The sequence below is a fragment of the Mustela erminea genome, chromosome 4 (assembly GCF_009829155.1).
Source record: "Mustela erminea isolate mMusErm1 chromosome 4, mMusErm1.Pri, whole genome shotgun sequence".
Lineage (NCBI taxonomy): Eukaryota > Metazoa > Chordata > Mammalia > Carnivora > Mustelidae > Mustela > Mustela erminea.
The window spans coordinates 48,826,746-48,846,422 of NC_045617.1; the positions used below are offsets into that span (position 1 = coordinate 48,826,746).

Sequence of the window (19,677 nt, forward strand, 5' to 3'; positions counted from 1 at the left end):
GGGCCCTGGCAATATCCCCAACCACAGAGGCTTCCTCTGGCCAGGGCTTTTTTTCTTTTTTAAGATTTTACATATTTATTTGAGAGAAAGAGAGAAATAAATTTGCTTGAGAGAAAAAAAAGTGTGTAAGGAGGGGCAGTGGGAGAAGCAGACTCCCCACTGAGCAGGGAGCCTGACACGAGACTCAATCCCAGGACCCTAGGATCATGACAGAAGGCAGAAGCCTAACCGACTGAGCCACCCAGCCGTCTTCTCAGGGCCTTTTGATGCTTCTAATCTTGTTTCTCTTTTCATCTACAAGTAATAGAAAGGACATGGTAAAAGATACTTGCTTTGCAACACCATGGCAAAAAAAAAAAAAAAATACAGCTGTAGAAAAACTTGGCAATTTTATAACAAAAGATAGGTTCATGCTGTCCATCTCCCAAAATTAGGAAGAGAGGCAGCAAGGAAGATCCGGCCCCACCATGCTTTGGAAAAGAGTGAGTATGTCCATCAGTGCATCTTTTTTTTTTTTTTTTTAATATTTTATTTATTTATTTGAGAGAGAGAGAGACAGTGATCACAAAGGAGAGCTGGAAGGAGAGGGAGAAGCAGGCTCCCACTGAGCAGAGAGCCTGATGTGGGGCTCAATCCCAGGCCCCTTGGATTGTGACCTGAGCTGAAAGCAGAGGCTTAACCACCTGTCACCCAGGTGCCCCCGTCAGTGCATCTTGTTGAGGTAAGAGGGAAGAATCAGGTAAAATATTCCAGAAGTTTCATCAACATACAACCATCTTAACCAAAAAGAATTATACTAAATATAATGTAACTGAAAATCAGCATTTCTAAGCATTTCACTTTCAGATTTATTTAACAAGTTAATCTATTACTCTGATAAGATTCTTTTAGCTAATGAAAAAAAGACACACATACAAAAAGACAGAATCTGATTTTGCTTTATTGAATACTACCCCATGCCCAATATTTACAGATGTAATTTGATGGAATTTATAAGACTACCAAGTGAAGCATTTTAAAAAGTTAATCTCAGATACTCTTAATGGAACTCATCAATTCATATGTATTAATACAATAATTAAAAATTTTCAGCCATTATCCAAGGTGGTTCAGTTCATAAAAACTCTACTTTCAACAAGAGAGAAGTCTGAGGAAATAAGAAGAATTTTCAGAAAAATATTTCCATATCTAGTCACAATCTTCCAGTTGTTCTGTAAAAGAAATCAATAACAATTATAGACATTCCAGCCACCATGAATTAAATATAGATTTCTCAACTGCATGACTCTTTTCCTTAACGCCATATTTAGCTTGAAACATAGAAAAACTATTCTTCTTTTATGTTTTCAATAGGTTTACATATTTTTTAGGTTTAAAAAGAATTATATATCCAAATTTAAACCAGCACCTAAACTCTGTGGCCACACATCATGATTACCTTGACTCTCCATTAGGGAGAGTCCATGGAAGGAAGAAGATGGACAAAAGAGATGGTTTCCCTCTAACTAGTCCTAAGTGTGACTGACTGTAGAAACCAGTTGCTTTCACAGACATTAAGAGGACACCAGATACACAGCATCTCTCTCCATGTATCTGAAAGAATACCAAGGATGTGTTGACTAACGGCTTGAACTTACATCTGGTACATTCTCAAAATAGAACTGCAAAAAATGGAAAGGGGGGGTGTCACAGTGGCAGATGGGAGGGCATTATTTTCTCTATCTGTACAAATTTAAAAGGTACCTCTCTGGTTTTCAATGGCCCAGGTTTACTCCTCAGACACAGAATTCAAGAATTACAGTATTTCTATCTTTAAGAAGTGTGGGCTTATGTTATTACACAGAGCCTGGTCTCCCCTTTTTTAAAAAGATGACAGCTCTTAAAAATGTATTATTATTACTATTTTTTAGACAATCTAGATATTAAAATGTAAATATCACATGTTAATATTAGAATATTAAATGTAAAATTTAATTCCAGCTATACGTTTCAAAATGCCAAGATAAAATAAGGCAGTATGTCAGTGATAGCAACTCCTTTCTATATTAAAACCTGAAAACTAAACAGTTTTTAATGATATTCATTTTTTGCTAGAAAATCACTGCTGAAGAGGCAGATAAGATAGAAAATCATAACAACTAAATGTCATTATCCACAATTTAAAAATATTCATTTGTCTAAAAGGATTCTGGAAATGGTGGTGGTGCTGGATTTTCTTTTATGTAAACACTTCCCTATACATGATAAATAGGTTTTCTGCTCAACAAACCTATTTTCAGATAATATAAAGGCAAATTTCATGTTATGGATCATCATATAGTTTAAATTCACTGGAGTCCCAAAGAATGTTGCTCAAAGGAACATTTTTCAATAACAGAAATTAACCCTATTCATGAACAATTTAAATGGTCAATAACAATATACAGAAATGAGGCTAAAGTTGGAAGAGTAGAGTAAGGTATATTTGTAAGCAAACCACAGCACAGAGTATCTTCGTCTTCATTGATTACTCCACATTAATATATGCACACATCTGTTTTATGGATATCAGATAAACATATATCTGATGTGTTTCTATCAAGTGTAAATATACCACTATAAATTTCCTTTTTTTTTTCTTCAATCCACTTTTGTTCTGGAAATTGCCAACACGCTGATGACCGTAGCTCTTGGTTAATGGCACAGTCATATGAGTGACATACACTAGCTTTGTCAAAATGCAAGGCTGACTTACCAATACAGTCAATAGTTGATCATTTTTCGAAGGGCATCGTAGCACTTCCATTTGTCTGGGATGTAGAATGGCTCGAAAATGTGAGGAAACGGTGTGTCATACCCACATACTCTTGATATAGGAGCTTCTAGGTTCAGGAAACATTCTTCCTACAGAGAAGAATACAGATAGTTCACTTCACAAATATTTCTTTTTATTAAGAGAGATGAAACATTTCTACTTGAAATGTAATTCTAAAAAGAGAAAAAAGAAATATAATTCTATCCAGGGGCATTAAAATAAATCAGTATATCGTAACGTTAAAAAAAGGTTAAAAAAATTAAGTGACATACGCAAGTCTGGCATGATCCCAGTTTTACTTAAAATGTCTTAAAATACATGCATGCATTTATGTCTCCATGCATAGCTCTGGTTTAAGCCTCACTGGGAATATACCAAATGTGTTGTCCTATAAATTCAAATATAAGGCATGACAAAATTGTAAGAAAATGCTCACAGGAAACTCTGCAGCTTAAAATTAGTGGTGGCATATGTTTTCTCTTGTTTCCTGTGTTTTTCAAATTTTATATATAATGGACATGTATTATTATCATAATAAATGTTTCTAATTACCCTACAGTCAGACTGAACTTCTAGCAGTTACTTAACCATGTTCTGGATTCTCTCATGGCCAGGCTTTTGTAGATGCTGATGGTTCCCAGGCCAATTCCCAGCCCAAGCCCATAGCTCTTTGCCTGACTGCTGTGTGCACATCTCTCAGATACTGTGTTAGGATTCACCTCTGCCAGGAAGCCTTCCCTGGTGGCACTTGCCCAACCCCGCACCACTGACAGAGGGGGTTTCTGCCCCTAGCTTTCACAGTACTGAACTGAGCAAGATCCACTGTAGTTGCTCAATTATCTGTCTCTCCTGAGAGACAATGAACTCCATGAGGCTAGAGGTCTGGTTCAAAAATATACAATCCCAACCACACTTGAGGAATCCTACAGGAAATTATCTTCAGAGGGAAAAAAAAAATTAGGTGACAAATTCAAACTTGAAAATAATTTTTAGAGAGTTCCAAAAAATCTAAAGAGAGCTATGTGATTAAACTGTTCCTATGAAAATGATATTGACGTTACCCCTCACAGCTATTACTGCAAATAAAATCTTAGGGTTTTGCTAATAGTTGCCAGAGGGGAGGAGGGTATGGGGTTGGGCAAAATTGGTGCCAGGGAGAGGGAGATTCAGGACTCCAGTTATAGAATGAGTTAAGTCATGGGAAGAAAAAGCAAAGCACAGGGAATCCAGTTAATGATATTGTAACAGCGATGTAAAGGGAAAGATAGTAGGTATGCCTACAAAGAAAGAGCACAATGTATAAACTTGTCAAATCCCAAGTCGTATACCAGTAACATTGTGTGTCAGCTATACTAAAGACAAAAACCAAAAAACAAAAAACCTCACACAACTTAAGGTTTTATAGGCATCTACTTCCTGCATTACCCTGCTTTACAAAGGATGTGAGGTCCACCTTTCCCTATATATTTTACTTAATTGTATTTTATTTTATTCTAATTGGCTTCTTAATACCATGCTTTATATTGTTTAAGTTTTTATTTCAATTGCAGTTATGGTGTAATATGGATTTCAGGTGTACAATACAGTGACTCAACATCCGTACATCACCCCAAGCTCATCACAGCAAGTGCTTCCTTAATCAACTTCACCTATTTCACCCACCCCCTTCCCACCTGCCCTGGTAACCGTCAGTGTGTTCTCTATAGTTAAGAATCTGTTCCTCAGGTTGCCTCTCTCTCTCTCTCTCTCTCTCTCTTTGTCTCTTTGTTCAGTTGTTTGGTTTCTTAATTTCTACATAGGTGTGAAATCATATGGTATCTTCCTTTCTCTATTTCACCTAGCATAAAACTCGCTAGCTCCATCCACATTGTTGCAAATGGCAACATTCCTTTTATGGCTGAGTAGTATTCCAGTGAGAGTGTGTGTGTGTGTGTGTGTGTGTGTGTGTGTGTGTGTAATCACTCTTTGCAAGATACACCTGTGTGTTTGCATGAGCATAGAAAAAGGTCTGAAGGGTCACACTTGAACTATTACTAGAGGTCACCTTCTGAGGCCAGGAGTGGCAAACGGTGAGAAAGGGCTCTAGTTCATACTTAATATGTATTGTAATAGTTTTTATGAAACTATTTGTAATCAAATGTAATTTACATTTGTAATTAAATGACACTGACATAAAAGAGTAAAAAATACCTTCTTGTGTGAATAATGGTTACTATTTTACATTAGTTTTATAACTTTATATGTAGTGTTTCCTTAATTTGGAAACAATTATTCTACATTAAGTGGAGTGAAAGGATTTTAAATCATTATATATAAATATATAAAGTATATTTTTAAAAGTCATGGAAGAAACTAAGGATGTACTAAATGTTGGCTAATTGGCTAAATTGGCTATTTAAATTAAAAAAATCATGGAAGATAACAGATACATAACAGAGGACTATGATTCAATTTTATAAGGATATGCCCTGACCAATTGAAACAGTTTGACATTTTAATGCTTTGCTAACTGAAGTATTATTAGAGAGACTGGCATTATTCCCTCCACAGACTTGTGTTAAAATGTGTTTTAAAAAGACCGGAAAAAAAATGCTTGGGTCAAGCAGCTGCACAGAGTGAGTTCCTAATGGACTGTTTCATACACAAATGATTTATGTGTGGCTATATGTTTCTCTGGGCAACCATCAAAACAGGGCATCCTTGTTCAACCTGTTTTTTTCATGCAGAAGCTGTACACACACACACACACACACACACACACTTACAAAAAATATTTGAATCTCAATGGCAGACTTGTAGATCAATGTACCAGATTAACCCTCTGGAAAGTATGTATCTCTATTTTATACCATATTATAATACTAGAACTACAGTAAACGTGTGCCCTGAATTTCCAAGACCATCCAGATTAATTGTATTCTTCTTTTCCACTGACTGCATAAGCACACTCATACTTTTAAAAACTCTGATGATCTTTAATTCAGAAATAGTAATCCACATAAAATTAGGAAGAAATAATGACCTCACCCACAGAGTTGTAAGGGTTACAGGTCATGGCCGGCACAGGGGCTAACGTGGAAGAGATCATTTTCTGGTCTCTCTCCTCAGAGCGCGTATATATGGACCAGCTCAGTCCACAGGGAACCAGTACAGATGTGAAAGTGAGGTTCCAAAGCCGTACAGTCTAATATGTAACCAGGGACTTCGGAAGAGAACCCAGACAGGTGCCGAGAGAAAACTCTTCTCCAGCTACTCATAGTCCAAAGTTTCTCCATGGGTCCCATGAAAGAGGACTGGAACCCTCACACTAGACCCCATGAGGGTTTTCATACATTTTGTTGTAGTGTGTGCTTTCACATCAACAGTCAGCTTAAGGAAAAACAGATATTCCTTCCAAAAGACTATTGTCTGAAATTCAAGTATATGGTATCCGAAATTTACTTCTGAATGTCTTTTTGTCATTGTAAGACTCATCTTTCTAAAGCATGTTAATAATAGCAACCAGACAGAATTATATGTAATGAATTAAATTTTATCTCATTTAATCATTCTCACAAATATATGAGGTGGGTATTACATTCCATTTCACAGATGAGAAAGTCAAGGTGAAAGAGCCTGGCCCAGGTCACATAGCTACGTACACAGCCAATTAAGATTCCAACCTGACTACCAACCCATGTTCCCAGTCATTCATCTGCAAAGTGACTGCTGAGGATAGTAATAACAGGAAAAAAACTAAAGTAAAAAGGGTAAAATGGTAAAACAGAAGGCAGGTGGGGATTAAGCTTTTAAAACAGAACCTCGATAGAAATAAGGAGTTAAATGGAGTCTAAGACGCCTCTTCTGGGTATATATCAGGAAGGTAGAGGCTAAGACGTGTGAAGGTGTGAGCACACACTAAGCCTCAAAGAAACGCATAGAGCAATAAACAGATGGTCCCGGGTCTCAGCAACCTCCTGAGCTGTCCTAAATGATTTAAGTAAGCATCACTCAAATTGTTTGTATATTAGCCATCTGGGTTGCTATGTGCATTACAACCAGAAAAGGAAGCTGAGAGTCTGAAATGATAATTCCAAATCATAAAAACCATAAATGCAAGCAACATAAATTCTTTATTTGCCTATATTCTGCAACAAAACAAAGTTTTAAGTGTCTTGTTCAGATTGCAGAGGAGAGAGCCTGTATATTTTTTAGCAGGTAAGAGAGAGTAAATCAAAATTAATTACAAAAGGACCCGTTGTTGTTTTAAGAAAACTAAAATTATCAGTAGGTTTCTAAAAATTAAGTGTATTGCATTTAATCCCGTGTTTTGGTGAACATAATACCAAGTATATACTGTGTGTATGTAAATGTGTACAGATTAGGGCTTTCATTCAAGACCTCCCAGCACTTAACTGCATCTCCCCATTAGAGTTTTAAGTACATCAAGCATAAATTCTCCCATCACAGGAATTACAGCACTGAAATCAGTTTCAGGCATTCCTCACTGTGCCTTCAGTCACTCTCCACAAATCTTTTCATTGTTTTTATGGCAAAGCTGTAGGATATAATTGATACAGCATGGAATCTAGAATTCTTTTTTTTTTTTTTTAAGATTTTATTTATTCATTTGACAGAGAGATCACAAGTAGGAAGGCAGGCAGAGAGAGAGGAGGAAGCAGGCCCTCCGTGGAGCAGAAAGCCGGATGCAGGGCTCGATCCCAGGACCCTGGGATCATGACCTGAGCCCAAGGCAGAGGCTTTAACCCACTGAGCCACCCAGGCGCCCCTGGAATTCTATTTAAAGGGAATCTTTGTTTTCCTATGATTTAACTTCTCTGAGCCTCTGTCACTTAACAGCAAATTAGGGACATTAAAAATTCTGCTGTTATATTATCCTATTGTCTTGTAACACTATTGTTACTAGAGGCCTACTTGCTCCTCCAGATTGTACAGAGTGTCTGAAGAGGACCCGGTTTCAAGCTTGACATATCGTAGTGTTCAATAATTGCTAGGTTTTTGTTTCCCTCTTGAGATTTCCCAAGTTATAATAAACACAAGGTGTCTGAAAGCACAGATCAAACCATCAATGAAGAAAAGATTCTGGTGTACAGAACGGTCAACACGGAATGGCTACCCTTGTTGGAGACTTACTAAGCCTTAAATACCACAAATAAGTACGTGTCATGTGAGGAGAGGGTGGGAATCACTGAGGTTACAAGGAGCCAGGCTGCGCTAAGGCCTCAGGGAAAGGGAGGGTCCGGTGCTGCCCCCTGGTGGGGTTCAGGGAGCCTGGACACAAATTGCCAGTTCCTGGGCCTGGAACAATAAACAACTTGTATGGCTAGATGAGGAAGTCAAGAGCTCTGGAAATAGTTAAAAAAAAAAAAAAAAAAAAAAAAAAAATCTACCTCCCCTCCCCCAGAAGCACATAATTTCCAAGCAATGCTCCTATAGCAAATTAGGCTGTCAGTTACCTACTGGATGGTTTCAACCAGAAGAGTCCAATATAATTTAATGTAACCAAGGTATAGACACTTTGAAAAATAGCCAAGAATAAAAGACCACTAGGTACCATTTAATTTATTTTTAAAGCAATCATTTGGTCTTTACTTTTTAATTCAAGGCAATCCCAAGTTCGGATTTCTTTCTAGAGACAATTCTGGAAAAATTTTTATTCGGTTCTTCTAATGACAGAAAGTTGGAGACAGCCTATTGTGTTAGACCACACATTACCCTGAGTTGGAAGACTGTGAAGAAAAGTTTAAAGTGAGATAAGAACACTTCGGGTCTTTTATATATGTTCCTAGTTTTCATAGCTGACATAGGCTGAGTAAATTACTTAAGTTTCCCTGCAAAACTAATCTTTCTAAACATTTAATGGAGAGTCAGAAAAGGAGGCTGCTGTAATGAGAAACAAGTCGAATCAGGCATACATTGTCAATGGGATTACCTCGTAAATCAAAAATGTTACATTCTTCCTTGGAATAAGGAGAAACATTGGCTCACAACTTAATTCCAAAGTAATAACTTGGAAAATTAATTTTTAAATTATTTTGCAAACAAAAAGTTTCACATCATATAGTCATTATTATGCCACCAACAACCCATTTAAACTATGAGAATATATTTTGTTTCCAAGAGGAGAGAGGATGCGGGTAAATTAAGCTCTAAATGTAGTGAGCACCGAGCAAGATGTAGAGGTCATAGAGTTATCCTTTCTTCTCTAGGAGAAAAAAATTTAAGAAGCAACTTTATGTGATTTGTGGATGTGTTCAGTTTTAAACCTAAATTCCAATACCATTTAGTCCCAATTTAGTTAAATTATTAAATTAACAATAAAAACAACAGAGATTTCACTTCTAAGTGCAAATAGTCATCTAGAGGTCATAATGAGCAGGGCAAGAGTTAAATTCTAAACAGATGGGAAAAAAAATCACAATATACCAAATGATGCAAACTTGATAGCAATATAGTCAATGAACTTAGAGACTTGTATTTTGATTATAAATTGAATAGTCTTATCTATGTAAGGCTAGACATCCCCCAGCTTCCCAATACTATCAGAGAATATTTGTTTTAAATTTGTTTTAAATCTGCCCTGAAAACTTGCCCATAGCCAAAACATGAGCTTCAGCGGATGAGAAAAAAATTATTCTGGTGTCTTGAATCACACTTAGCAAATGAGTCACAGAAACCTGTGAAGGCCCTAAGCCAGCAGCTCCAAATTAATTTCATTACTGAATTAAATAAATACAACACTTGCTAATCTAAAATATAATTTTTCATTTAAGCTAATGGTTTAAATACTATCTTATCATGTTTTTAAAACTTAGCTTAGAAGGCACAGTAGGCTGTACTGATTTTCTATGCAGCACAGACCTATGAAATTAATTCTTCAGACAGCACCGTCCCTAATCTGCCCTCGAACATCAAAACTATGCTTATTTTATTTTTCCGATACCTATGCACAGAAGATACATTCAATAAACACTTGTTGATACAAGGTCTCTCGCTTTGAAAATACAGTGGAACCAGTGGAACTAAGTGAAACAGTATATGAAAAATAGCATTTTATCCAGCTTTCTCTAACACCTAAAACATTATAGTGAAGCCCACCTATTTCAGCAAAGCTTCTAGATAAAATCATAATCCTGACTAAATTAAAAGCTGAGATCTCTCTGACTTAACTTCACTGAAATGTCTACAGTATCTGAGCACTTTAAAAAAAAATTCCATTTCTTCCTCTTTAATGCAAATTACTAGCAATCTGGTACAATTTTTGTTTTCTGTGATTTCTCTAGCTAAAGAATGGGACTGAATTCTAAATGAGGATTTTCATTTAAATTCAAATTCCATTTTTAAAATGGACGCTTATATTCTGAAGTTAGAAATACTGTATGTGAACTAAATGGGTTTCCCCGCATACAATCTAGCTACCTAAAACAAATTGGAGTATGATATTAAAATGTGCGCAGAAATGATTCATGGCTCAAATTCTATAGTTGTATTAGAATATAAACAGGTTAATATAAAATTATCTGTGAATCTCCATAGATTAACTGTAGAAACTGAAGTAGAACAAACTTTAAAATCAAAGGTAACATTAAAATTAACAATTTATTACTTCATAGGGATTTTTCCTCTCAGAATGATGGTTTTGTAACTTTCACTGTTTTAAAATCAGAAACAAGTGAAAGTGATAACTCATTTCTACCACTTATAATGTTATCTAAGATCACTGTTTAAGAAAGTGCATGTGTACATTATGGCCCAGGGACCGTATTAACTACTTTATAGGTAGTAACTCATTTTGCTTTTCATAAAATCTAAATTAGCAGCCGCAAAGGCAAAAGTCGCACCCCATCCAAACCACTTTGGTTTCCCCGGTAAAACCTGTCAAGGTCTGGTTCGGCTTTCCAGCCTTCCCCCAGATACAGTCTGGAGCTGTGACCCACAGCTGCCGCGTCTTTCACCTGAAGAGCACAGGCGAGAAGCAGCAGCTAAAAAAAAGTTATTTCTCCCTTCCATCCTCCTGCCCATAAACATCGCTTTTATTTGCAGCCCTTGGTCTCCAAAGATGTCCCGAGGCTTTCAAAGTTCAAACACTAAAGTTAAAGTTCTTTTCAGACATAACTATGGGCAAATTCTGACATGTACCACAAACCGTGGCTACCATGCTTTTGTTAAAACAATTTATATTCAATTGGGGGTGGGGGGAGAAAGAGGCAATGCTCTCAAATTTCCACAGACGCTGGAGCTTCTCAAATTTTATAGTTCAGAATTCTTCCCTATAGAAGCAAGCATCGGCAGCAGCAAAGTTGAAAAGTGGAATTTCCTGGGAATGTGGGTGCTTAATGATAAACATAAGCGACTTGCTGCACCGGGGTCATCTCAGGAACAAACTGCTCTCTGTCAGGTAGGATTCTTGCTTTTGTTTGGCAGCAGGAAACTTCAAATACTCCTCTTAAGCAACTTTCGATGATCTCACAAAGCATTCGGTTTTTCTGTTGTTTTTTTTTTCCCCCCCATAAAATTATTCCTACAGCATTCTCATACCACCAAATGGTGCTCAGAAGGCAGAAATCAATCCTGGCTGAAGCAATCTGATGATTCTTTTGTCTCGTGACACAGAAAATATATTCTTTCAGAATTTGGGAAACTGAACCTGCGCTAGGAAAATCTCTATTAGGATTTGTCACTGTCCCAATTCTGCAACCTGATTTTAAGTTTCAAGACTGGTCACAAAACGAAACTACTAGAATAAAGTGATTTCCCCCTATCTGGCACCATCTTTCTAAAAAGTTGAGAAGCCAGATAAAGAACTGATGAAAATATCTGCTATTGTACGAATGATCTCTTATTACGATACAAAGTTTGTTTTTTGTTACTGCTTTTTCCGTCATTTTAAATATGTCAAATTTCTAGTTTATGTTTATGTTTAAATGCTAAATGTAAAAACTAAATGCTAAATTGTTAAATGTAAAAAAGGCAAGGGAAAGGGAAAAGATCAACTTTATTTTATCTACGTAATGCCAGAAGAGCCGTGTCAATGTTTTTACTGAAATTAAACGCACTTTTTTTTTTTTTAAGTTAATCTTGGGTGTCATAGCAACACAGCCTTTAAGCTTGGTTTTGCTGAATGAATAAATCAGACCACGTTGTTTTTCAGCAATTTAATTCTGGTCACTAGATCACTACAGTTTTACTAAGAAAAGCACAACAGAAATAAATGTCCTAAGGCTATCAACAATTATCAGGGAGATGTAGTCAAAAATCTGTTGATTGGATCCCAGCAGTAGCAGCACTCCCAAAATTTAATAATTGAACTAATTTACAAAGCAAACAAGTTTTTGGCAGGATCTCTGACCTAAGTAAGAAAAGGCTTGTTAGTGCTCACATTATTTAATGCAGACGACTTTTACTAATACAAGGAGTTCAACCTTTTCATTCAACAAATCTAGCACTAGTAACTATTGTCTGCATCCAATTAAAATACAATGCGGAACCCCAAATCTATTTTCCTCTTTGCTGCACTTACATATCTATGTTTCTGCCTTTAAAGTTGGTTAACATTTCCTACAAAGAAGCTTTTCAGATTAAATGTCTATGTATCTGCATAGACACATTTTCGGAATTTCCAGAATCAAGAGATAGTTCAGAATTAGAGGAAAAATACACGTGCCTTTTTAATGCCCATAATTGGGTAAATATGTGCTGAAGATGAATTAAGATGAATCTATTTCTCACAAAGTCTGTATTGCTTGCTCACTGTGGACAAACTTCTAATAAGCCTGATAAAACTATAGATACTAAAGATACACTAGTGAAATGTGGTTTAACAATAACTAGGACCTGGTTCTGGATACTTTTATAGTTAAGTGAAAAAAATATTTAAAATGCTGAAGGTACTGTTTGTAGATGAACTAAATTTATGTAGTTTCTTTAAAAGGGTGATGTTCACCCAGTTTATTGAGATAGACCAAAGCATTCACTTACTATTTTTTATCTACCTGTTTGGATGAGCTCTACAAAAATGCAATCAGGTCCCTCAATTAGGAATCAGGCTAAAACACACAGCAGGGATTCTCCACCCCGCCCACCCCCCACCCAGAGATCACAGGAGCTTCCCCACTGGTCACATACCACAGACAACCATGTGCCTAAGCATACAAGGACACAAACAAATAATTCTGTGTTTAATCAATGAATCCTCATGAATATTCTGAGACACAACACGGAGGCCTACCGGAAAAGCAATGTATTTGTCCTTATGCCTCTCACTTCAGGAAGAGGGATAGGTACACCCAGAGAACAAACAGCCAGACATTAACTACATAGTACCCAAAGAGATGTTCTTACTTCCTAATAAATAAGTACAATTGTTTAGATAGTCTCAATCCTTTCAGCAACTCTGTGAGGTGGTGACAAGTGAACAGAGGCTGGCAGAGGTTAGGGGAGGTGGCCAAGATCGCACAGGTGCACACGGTTCTACCGGGACGTGAATCAGCTCCCCTGCTTATTATTCTTTAGTGCCCGCTACAGGGCTTTCGATTTAAAAGTGCGCAGGAGAGTATGGGCTGGAGAAAAGGCAAAATTTTTATTTAGTGCTACCATTACACCTGTGAAATAGAAACTGGTGGAATTGTCTACGTGTTGATGCAAGTCCAATCCATACATACTTTTTAATAAAAGGCTTAGCAGTTTGGTGTCTTTGGGGGTCAGGGGTCACTAGCGAAGAGATGGGTCTCTAGAGTTATAGTAGGTTCAGCACAGATTGAGAGGTTTGGCTTCTTTTAAATATTTGTTGGGGAGAAGATGAAAAAATGAGAGGAAAAAAGGACACGAGTGGAACTTTTTTCTACGATGGGCTTGCTTGAGTGCGGGGCATAAATAGCCCCTTTGAGTTCTGAAGCTGATTTTGCATTCTGAGAAAAAACTGGATATTCAACCAATAGTGGGCTGTAAGCTTCAAGTTGCTTCTACCCTAAGATTCAAGAAAAGCAGTTCAGTGCTTCACGAGGAAATGAAACTTGCTTCTTTTCATTTCCTTATCTATAGGAAAATCTAGATTTAACTTAAGTAGCTAAGTAATTTGATAAGAATGTGATAGCTTTTTGACAGAGTAGGAAAACAGGTCAAATAAACACGGGTTACAAGTTTTATCCTAGCCTTAACTTAAATTGGAATATGAAATTTAATCCTCTCCTTACAGTAAATATTTTATAGCTATTCTCCACAGTTAACTCACTTTGTAGAGCTCTAAAACTACAGAAGTAAATTCCTGGGTTATTTAAAGAAATGTCTTTTGAAACTAAAATTAAGATTTTTTTTTTAAATTAAAACGACAGACAACAGATAAGACACCACAATTAAATTAATCTGAAATTAAAATGTAAATGTAAGGGCGGTATGGGGTCTCCCTGCCTCAGACTGTAGTCACTGGCTTCAATTAGTGGTTATTGGCACAGACTCTACGGCTGGCACTGGGGTGTTTATTAAATAGTTGTGGGCTCTCATTATAGGTGTAAAGCTGGCTGCACACACGTAAATGCCACCAAGTGGGCCTGGCTGTGTGCAGACCGGTCCGTCCCCAGGCACGGAAACAGAGAGGTCCCGGTGGTCTGGGACAAGAACCTCAAACGTCCCCGAGAAAAGATCACATTGAAAAGCTCAATTAAAACATTATACATGTTCACAATATATCTGGGGTATGATGCATTAACATTTCATCGTTCTCAATTCCCAGTCCCCCGAATGAGCACGCTTGTATGTCTGACATAACAAATCGCCGACCCACAAGGATTTTCCTCAGGTTTCCTCCAGTGCTAATTATGGAGCAAATCTAATTAAGTTTGTGTGATTCACTCCAGCAGTAGGTACTTCGGTTACTTCAGAATTGCCAAAAGGGATCTGCAGTGTCTCTTCTCCCTCCAAAACAAGCACGCTGCGTGCCAAACTGATAACCATTAAACACAGCTGCAGAGCAAATGTGCGGTCTCGGTCCCGTAAATACAGTGTTCACACATCAATCTGCCCCGCGAGCAATGTCGGGTTCAGAACTACCGATTGCGGGTTTATGTGACCATTAGATGAGTCTTATATACGAGTGTTTTCGCCCAGCACAGCTTGAACAGATTCCTGTATGTCATAAGAGATCCTTCCACTGACGAATACTCACTGAAACTCTGAAAACCCCAAACCGTGATAAATAACGTTCAATCAGCATCTTGTTGAATTGGTTTTCGAGCTCTACTCCTCACGTGAAAAAAAGTCAAAGCGGTCTTGTGCATTTGAGAATGTGTTTGTGGAACAATTGACATGCAATAGAGTTAGCCTCATTCCCCAAGAAAATCACAGATACGGTATGTATTAGAAATGCTTTTCTTGGGGCGCCTGGGTGGCTCAGTGGGTTAAAGCCTCTGCTTTCGGCTCAGGTCATGATCCCAGGGTCCTGGGATCGAGCCCCACATCGGGCTCTCTGCTCAGCGGGGAGCCTGCTTCCTCTTCTCTCTCTGCCTGCCTCTCTGCCTACTTGTGATCTCTGTCTGTCAAATAAATAAATAAATAAATAAGAAAAAAAAGAAATGCTTTTCTTTTCATGACAGTCGGTGAGTGCGTAACACAAACCTGTAGGCATATCGGAGTTGCAGAAATTGAACGATTTTTATTTCAGTAACTCAAATAATTTCCAAGGAAGGAAATTCTTTTCAGAGGGGCTCTCCAAACTGGGTGGGTTGCCGGATGCTTAAGGCCATGACCGCATTCCCTCCAGAGGCTGTTAGATCACTATGGCAACTACCCTCTCCCTATCAATAAGCAACAGCACTGAACACTGATATTCTCTCAAAAAAAAAAAAAAAAAAAACACACAAAACACACAAAACGGTTTCCTTTCTGTGGCTGCAACGACAGGGAACTAGCTTCAAGACTGAAATATACCACTTTTTGTGCAAAACAAACTATGTTTGCTGCCCAAACGGTTTCACTGGGATTCAGTTTTGTCAAAAATACAAAAACAGGGAAATCAGCCATGGTGCCCCAGTTTAGTTTCAAAACAAGGTAAAACTGGTGACAAAAACAATCGAAGGCTGTTACAGCTGGAACGGGTTATGTGCAGAGGTCCAGCCAGAAGAAGAAAATCGGTCTCCAGGGAGCAAATGACAGATCGGAAGCAAAACTGACATGAGAAGAACATATGCTTCCACCCAGCCCTTAAAAGCAGCACACGCTGGAATGGTTGTAGTTCTTATCTGTGGTTGTTCCCCAATATGTAATTATTACCGTGCAGGGTCATAAATAACTTGATTACACTGATTCAATGAAATAACACCTCCCCCCTATTTAAGGAAATACGTGGTTGCCAGAGTGCCTCCCTCCAGGTGTGCAAAAACCAGCACCGCAAGCCATCACGCACACTGCTTCACACAGCTCTGATGCTTGGAGAGGTACGGTGCCTGATGCAGGGGAGGGCCTCAGTAGATCTCTGCTAACCAAACGGTTCTAGTTTCTACTTACGCTGTTCACTCTGGGGCATTAATGAGCTTAGTCACTGATGAGGCAAAAAAAATCAACAAGACAGGAGCTGGGGTGTGGACGTTTTCACTCCTTAGCAATTACTGAACACTGTCCTACTCATCTACCAGACGCCACACTATTTATTGCGATCATGCCCTCCCCTAGTTAAAAGCTTTTCCTGGCTCCCCAAAGCTTATTCTTTATTTATCCCCACTTCCCTCCCAGCCCAGTACAGACATGCACAGGCCTACCTCCACTCCGAAGCTTACCATTTTACAAGACTGCCTTTACACCAACCTCTGCTGTCGGATTTTTCTATCCCTTGCTATCTTCACATAGTCCACTTTCCAAAGTCAGCTCCAAGGCCCTTTTCCAGGAGGCCTTCAGAATCTTGTGTTGATTTTAAAATCCGTATGTTCGATCATTCGGCAAATATTTCAGAGTGTATTATGTCCCTACCTTCAGAGTTTGAAATTCTAGTGGGGGAATAGGTATGAGGGCATGCTAGAAAGGAAGTATGCAGGGGTCTGCACCCAGTAATAACAGGGAGCTAGAGCTCCAAGGTACCTAGGGGGCTCAGGAAGGGGTTTTTTTGAGGAGGTGGCATTTGAAAACCATCAGTAACCAGCTCTGCCAAGAACCAGGTAGAAGCATGCCTTCCAGGTCACATAAGAAGTACCAAGGCCCCCAGAGGCAGAGAAGAGCCCGGTGGGATCCAGGTAGGGAGAGAAAACGCTGGTGGGACTGAAGCACTGGAGGAGGGGTAGGGTGCACACGGAAGGAGGAACAACAGGGTGAGGGAGGTGGGTAGGCAACCAGATGGCCAGGTGGCCAACAGACCAGCCCTGGCAGGAAGATGGTAACATATGGTTTTGATATTTCACATATCTATATTTTACCAAGTACATACAAGAGTAGCTACAGAGATTTGTAAGATTCTCCAGGTAAACTCATCGTTCACTTGTAAGAAATCAGAAATATCATCAGAGATGAAGGATGGGGTTGCTGATAATGAGACCCAGAACAATACAGGGATGAGGGTAGTAAGTCCAAGTACACAATGTAAACAGATCATTCTGGGGGAGTAACTTGGGGGAAATTATCACTTCATTCAGTAGAATACTTTCAAGGGATCAATACTAAAATGCCCACTTCTGGGGAAAAAAAAAAACAGGGCATTTTAGAACTGGAAGTATTTTATTAGACTTTGTGGCTAACCGGAATCCCTTTTGGTTAATATTCAAATACCTTTTCTCTTCTAGTAATTCAATAGATTTACTACCATATTAGCTCCTTAGCGATAATATCAATTTCTCACTTATTCACACTACTGACTTCCTCTCCCTATTTCTTATCTCTGCATCTCTCTCAGTGGTTTCTTACGGTTATGTTTTATACAGAAAAGCTCAAAAAATGGCCTAGCAATATGCATGAAGATCATATTTTTATAAATATTATCTATTGTTCCTTTGGAAAGGATTTGAAATCCACTGCAAAGAGAAACAGATTTTCAAGTGCTCTACGTAGGGGCAGTATAGAAAAACCTTCTCCCTCATTCATGTCCTTTCTGGATTTTCTGTCACCAAAGCGGATTACAATATAGCAAATTCTAAGCTAGTCCTGTGTTAATGCTGCTACCCAGCAACCTGGGGTGGTTGTGAGGTAATATAAAAAAGAAAGCAAAATATAATTAGAATGCATTCCATGTGCCCAATTATACAAAACTGAGAAGGGAATATTTGTTTTTGCTTAGCATGTATCTTAATTCTGATCTATAAAAATTCTGATTAACTGAAAATCCTATAATTTGGAATTATTTGGAATCTCTTAGAAAGTTTAATTCCCATTTGCTTTTTGTTTTGTGAAAAAATGTTCTCTTTGTGAAAAAGAATGACAAAACATCTCAACTTCTTTGGTTTTCAGACTAATACTGTACTGTGAAGTAGACGACTTGGGTCCTTGTCCCGATTCTGTTATCAACTAGTAAGTGACAAGACCGTGTGGCTCTAGCTTTTCTTAACAATTCTCACTGCCTGCCAGGGAACATTGATCGACATGATAACAAGGGAAATCAAACTCCAGTCACTGAAAGAGTAAATGCCCTTCCTGAATCCCTTGAATAGAAGGCATCCTAGCATACAATGCCTGGCACACAGCGGCTACTCACTCAGTCGAGGTTTACTTGGAAAATTCCAGTTTTCACTTATCTTTACATCTTTCCGACAGGGAGAAAAGCAAGGGCCTGGGAGTCATTTGCCCTTGAATACTGAAAACGGAAGCCAAAAGATTTTGAACAAAATGAACCTCAGCCCTGAATTCTTCACAAAGCTTAGACTCCAGGTTGGCAGGTGACGATTTTGACAATTGAATGGCAAAAAAGATAATAAAATATAGACAGCCACAGAGCCAAAGCAAACTAAACAAACAAAACAAAAGGAAGAAAACGAAAGAAACCCCAAGGGCCTTAAGAAGTCACAAAATGCTTTGGTTTAAGAATCAACACTAAGGGGGCTAACTCCATAGTGAGGGGATCAAAAGTACAGGAGTGGTGGCCATTTTGGTGAAAACAATCTTAACACCATTAACAAAATGAGTGGGAAAGACATCATCAAAGAGGAGGGTTAGAATCACTGGAATAAGAAGTACAGGGAGGATGGGGGAAACACTCCTTCATTTGTAACAAAAACTCAGAAGTTGGGCAAAATCTCCTTTGATGATGAAACGCATAAGAATAATTTCCTGGGGTTAAAACACAGGAGCATCTCCTCAGGGAAGATCAGAACCTCTAGGACAGGGTAAAATGTTAGATTTAATAAAAGCAGGGACAGGACAGAGTGAAAGCAAATATCTGCAAACCACTTATCTAGCAGAGGTCTTCTACCAGAGGATCTGTACACAACTCTCAAAACTCATCAGTAAACAAAGAAATGATCCAATCAGAAAGTGGGCAAAACACAGGAACAGACCTTTCATTAAAGAGGAGATAGATATCAAATTAAGTACTTGGAAAAATTGTCAACACATTAGCTATTGGGGAAATGAAAATTAAGACCACAGTGAGCTCTCACTACACACTTAATGCCACAAAAATAAAGACAATGACAACGCCAAACGCTGGTGAGAATGTGATCACCCACACACCGGGGGGGGGAATGTAAAATGGACCAGCCACTCTGGAAAATGGCTTGGCAATTTCTTATAAAACTAACCATGCACTGATACCATCCGACCCAGCAATGATACTCTTCAGCATTTATCCCACAGAAATGAAAACAGAACCACACAAAAACGCACACACACAAATCCACAACAACTTTTTCCTAATAGCCAAAACTGAAAACAACCCAATGGGGGAATGGTTGAAAAACTGTGGTATGTATATTCAC

General features: G+C 38.3%; 1 protein-coding gene across 1 annotated transcript in view; it reads right to left on the reverse strand.

Moving 5' to 3' along the window:
- Positions 1-920: 920 nt before the first annotated feature.
- BCKDHB (branched chain keto acid dehydrogenase E1 subunit beta) overlaps positions 921-19,677 on the reverse strand; it is a 216,324-nt gene continuing 197,567 nt past the window's right edge. Inside the window, exons 10-11 of the mRNA XM_032339191.1 lie at positions 2,735-2,883; positions 921-1,211 (exon numbers count right to left, since the gene is read on the reverse strand). Coding sequence (XP_032195082.1) covers positions 2,743-2,883 — 141 coding nt within the window. The 3' untranslated portion in view covers positions 921-1,211; positions 2,735-2,742. The remainder of the gene's footprint in view (positions 1,212-2,734; positions 2,884-19,677) is intronic.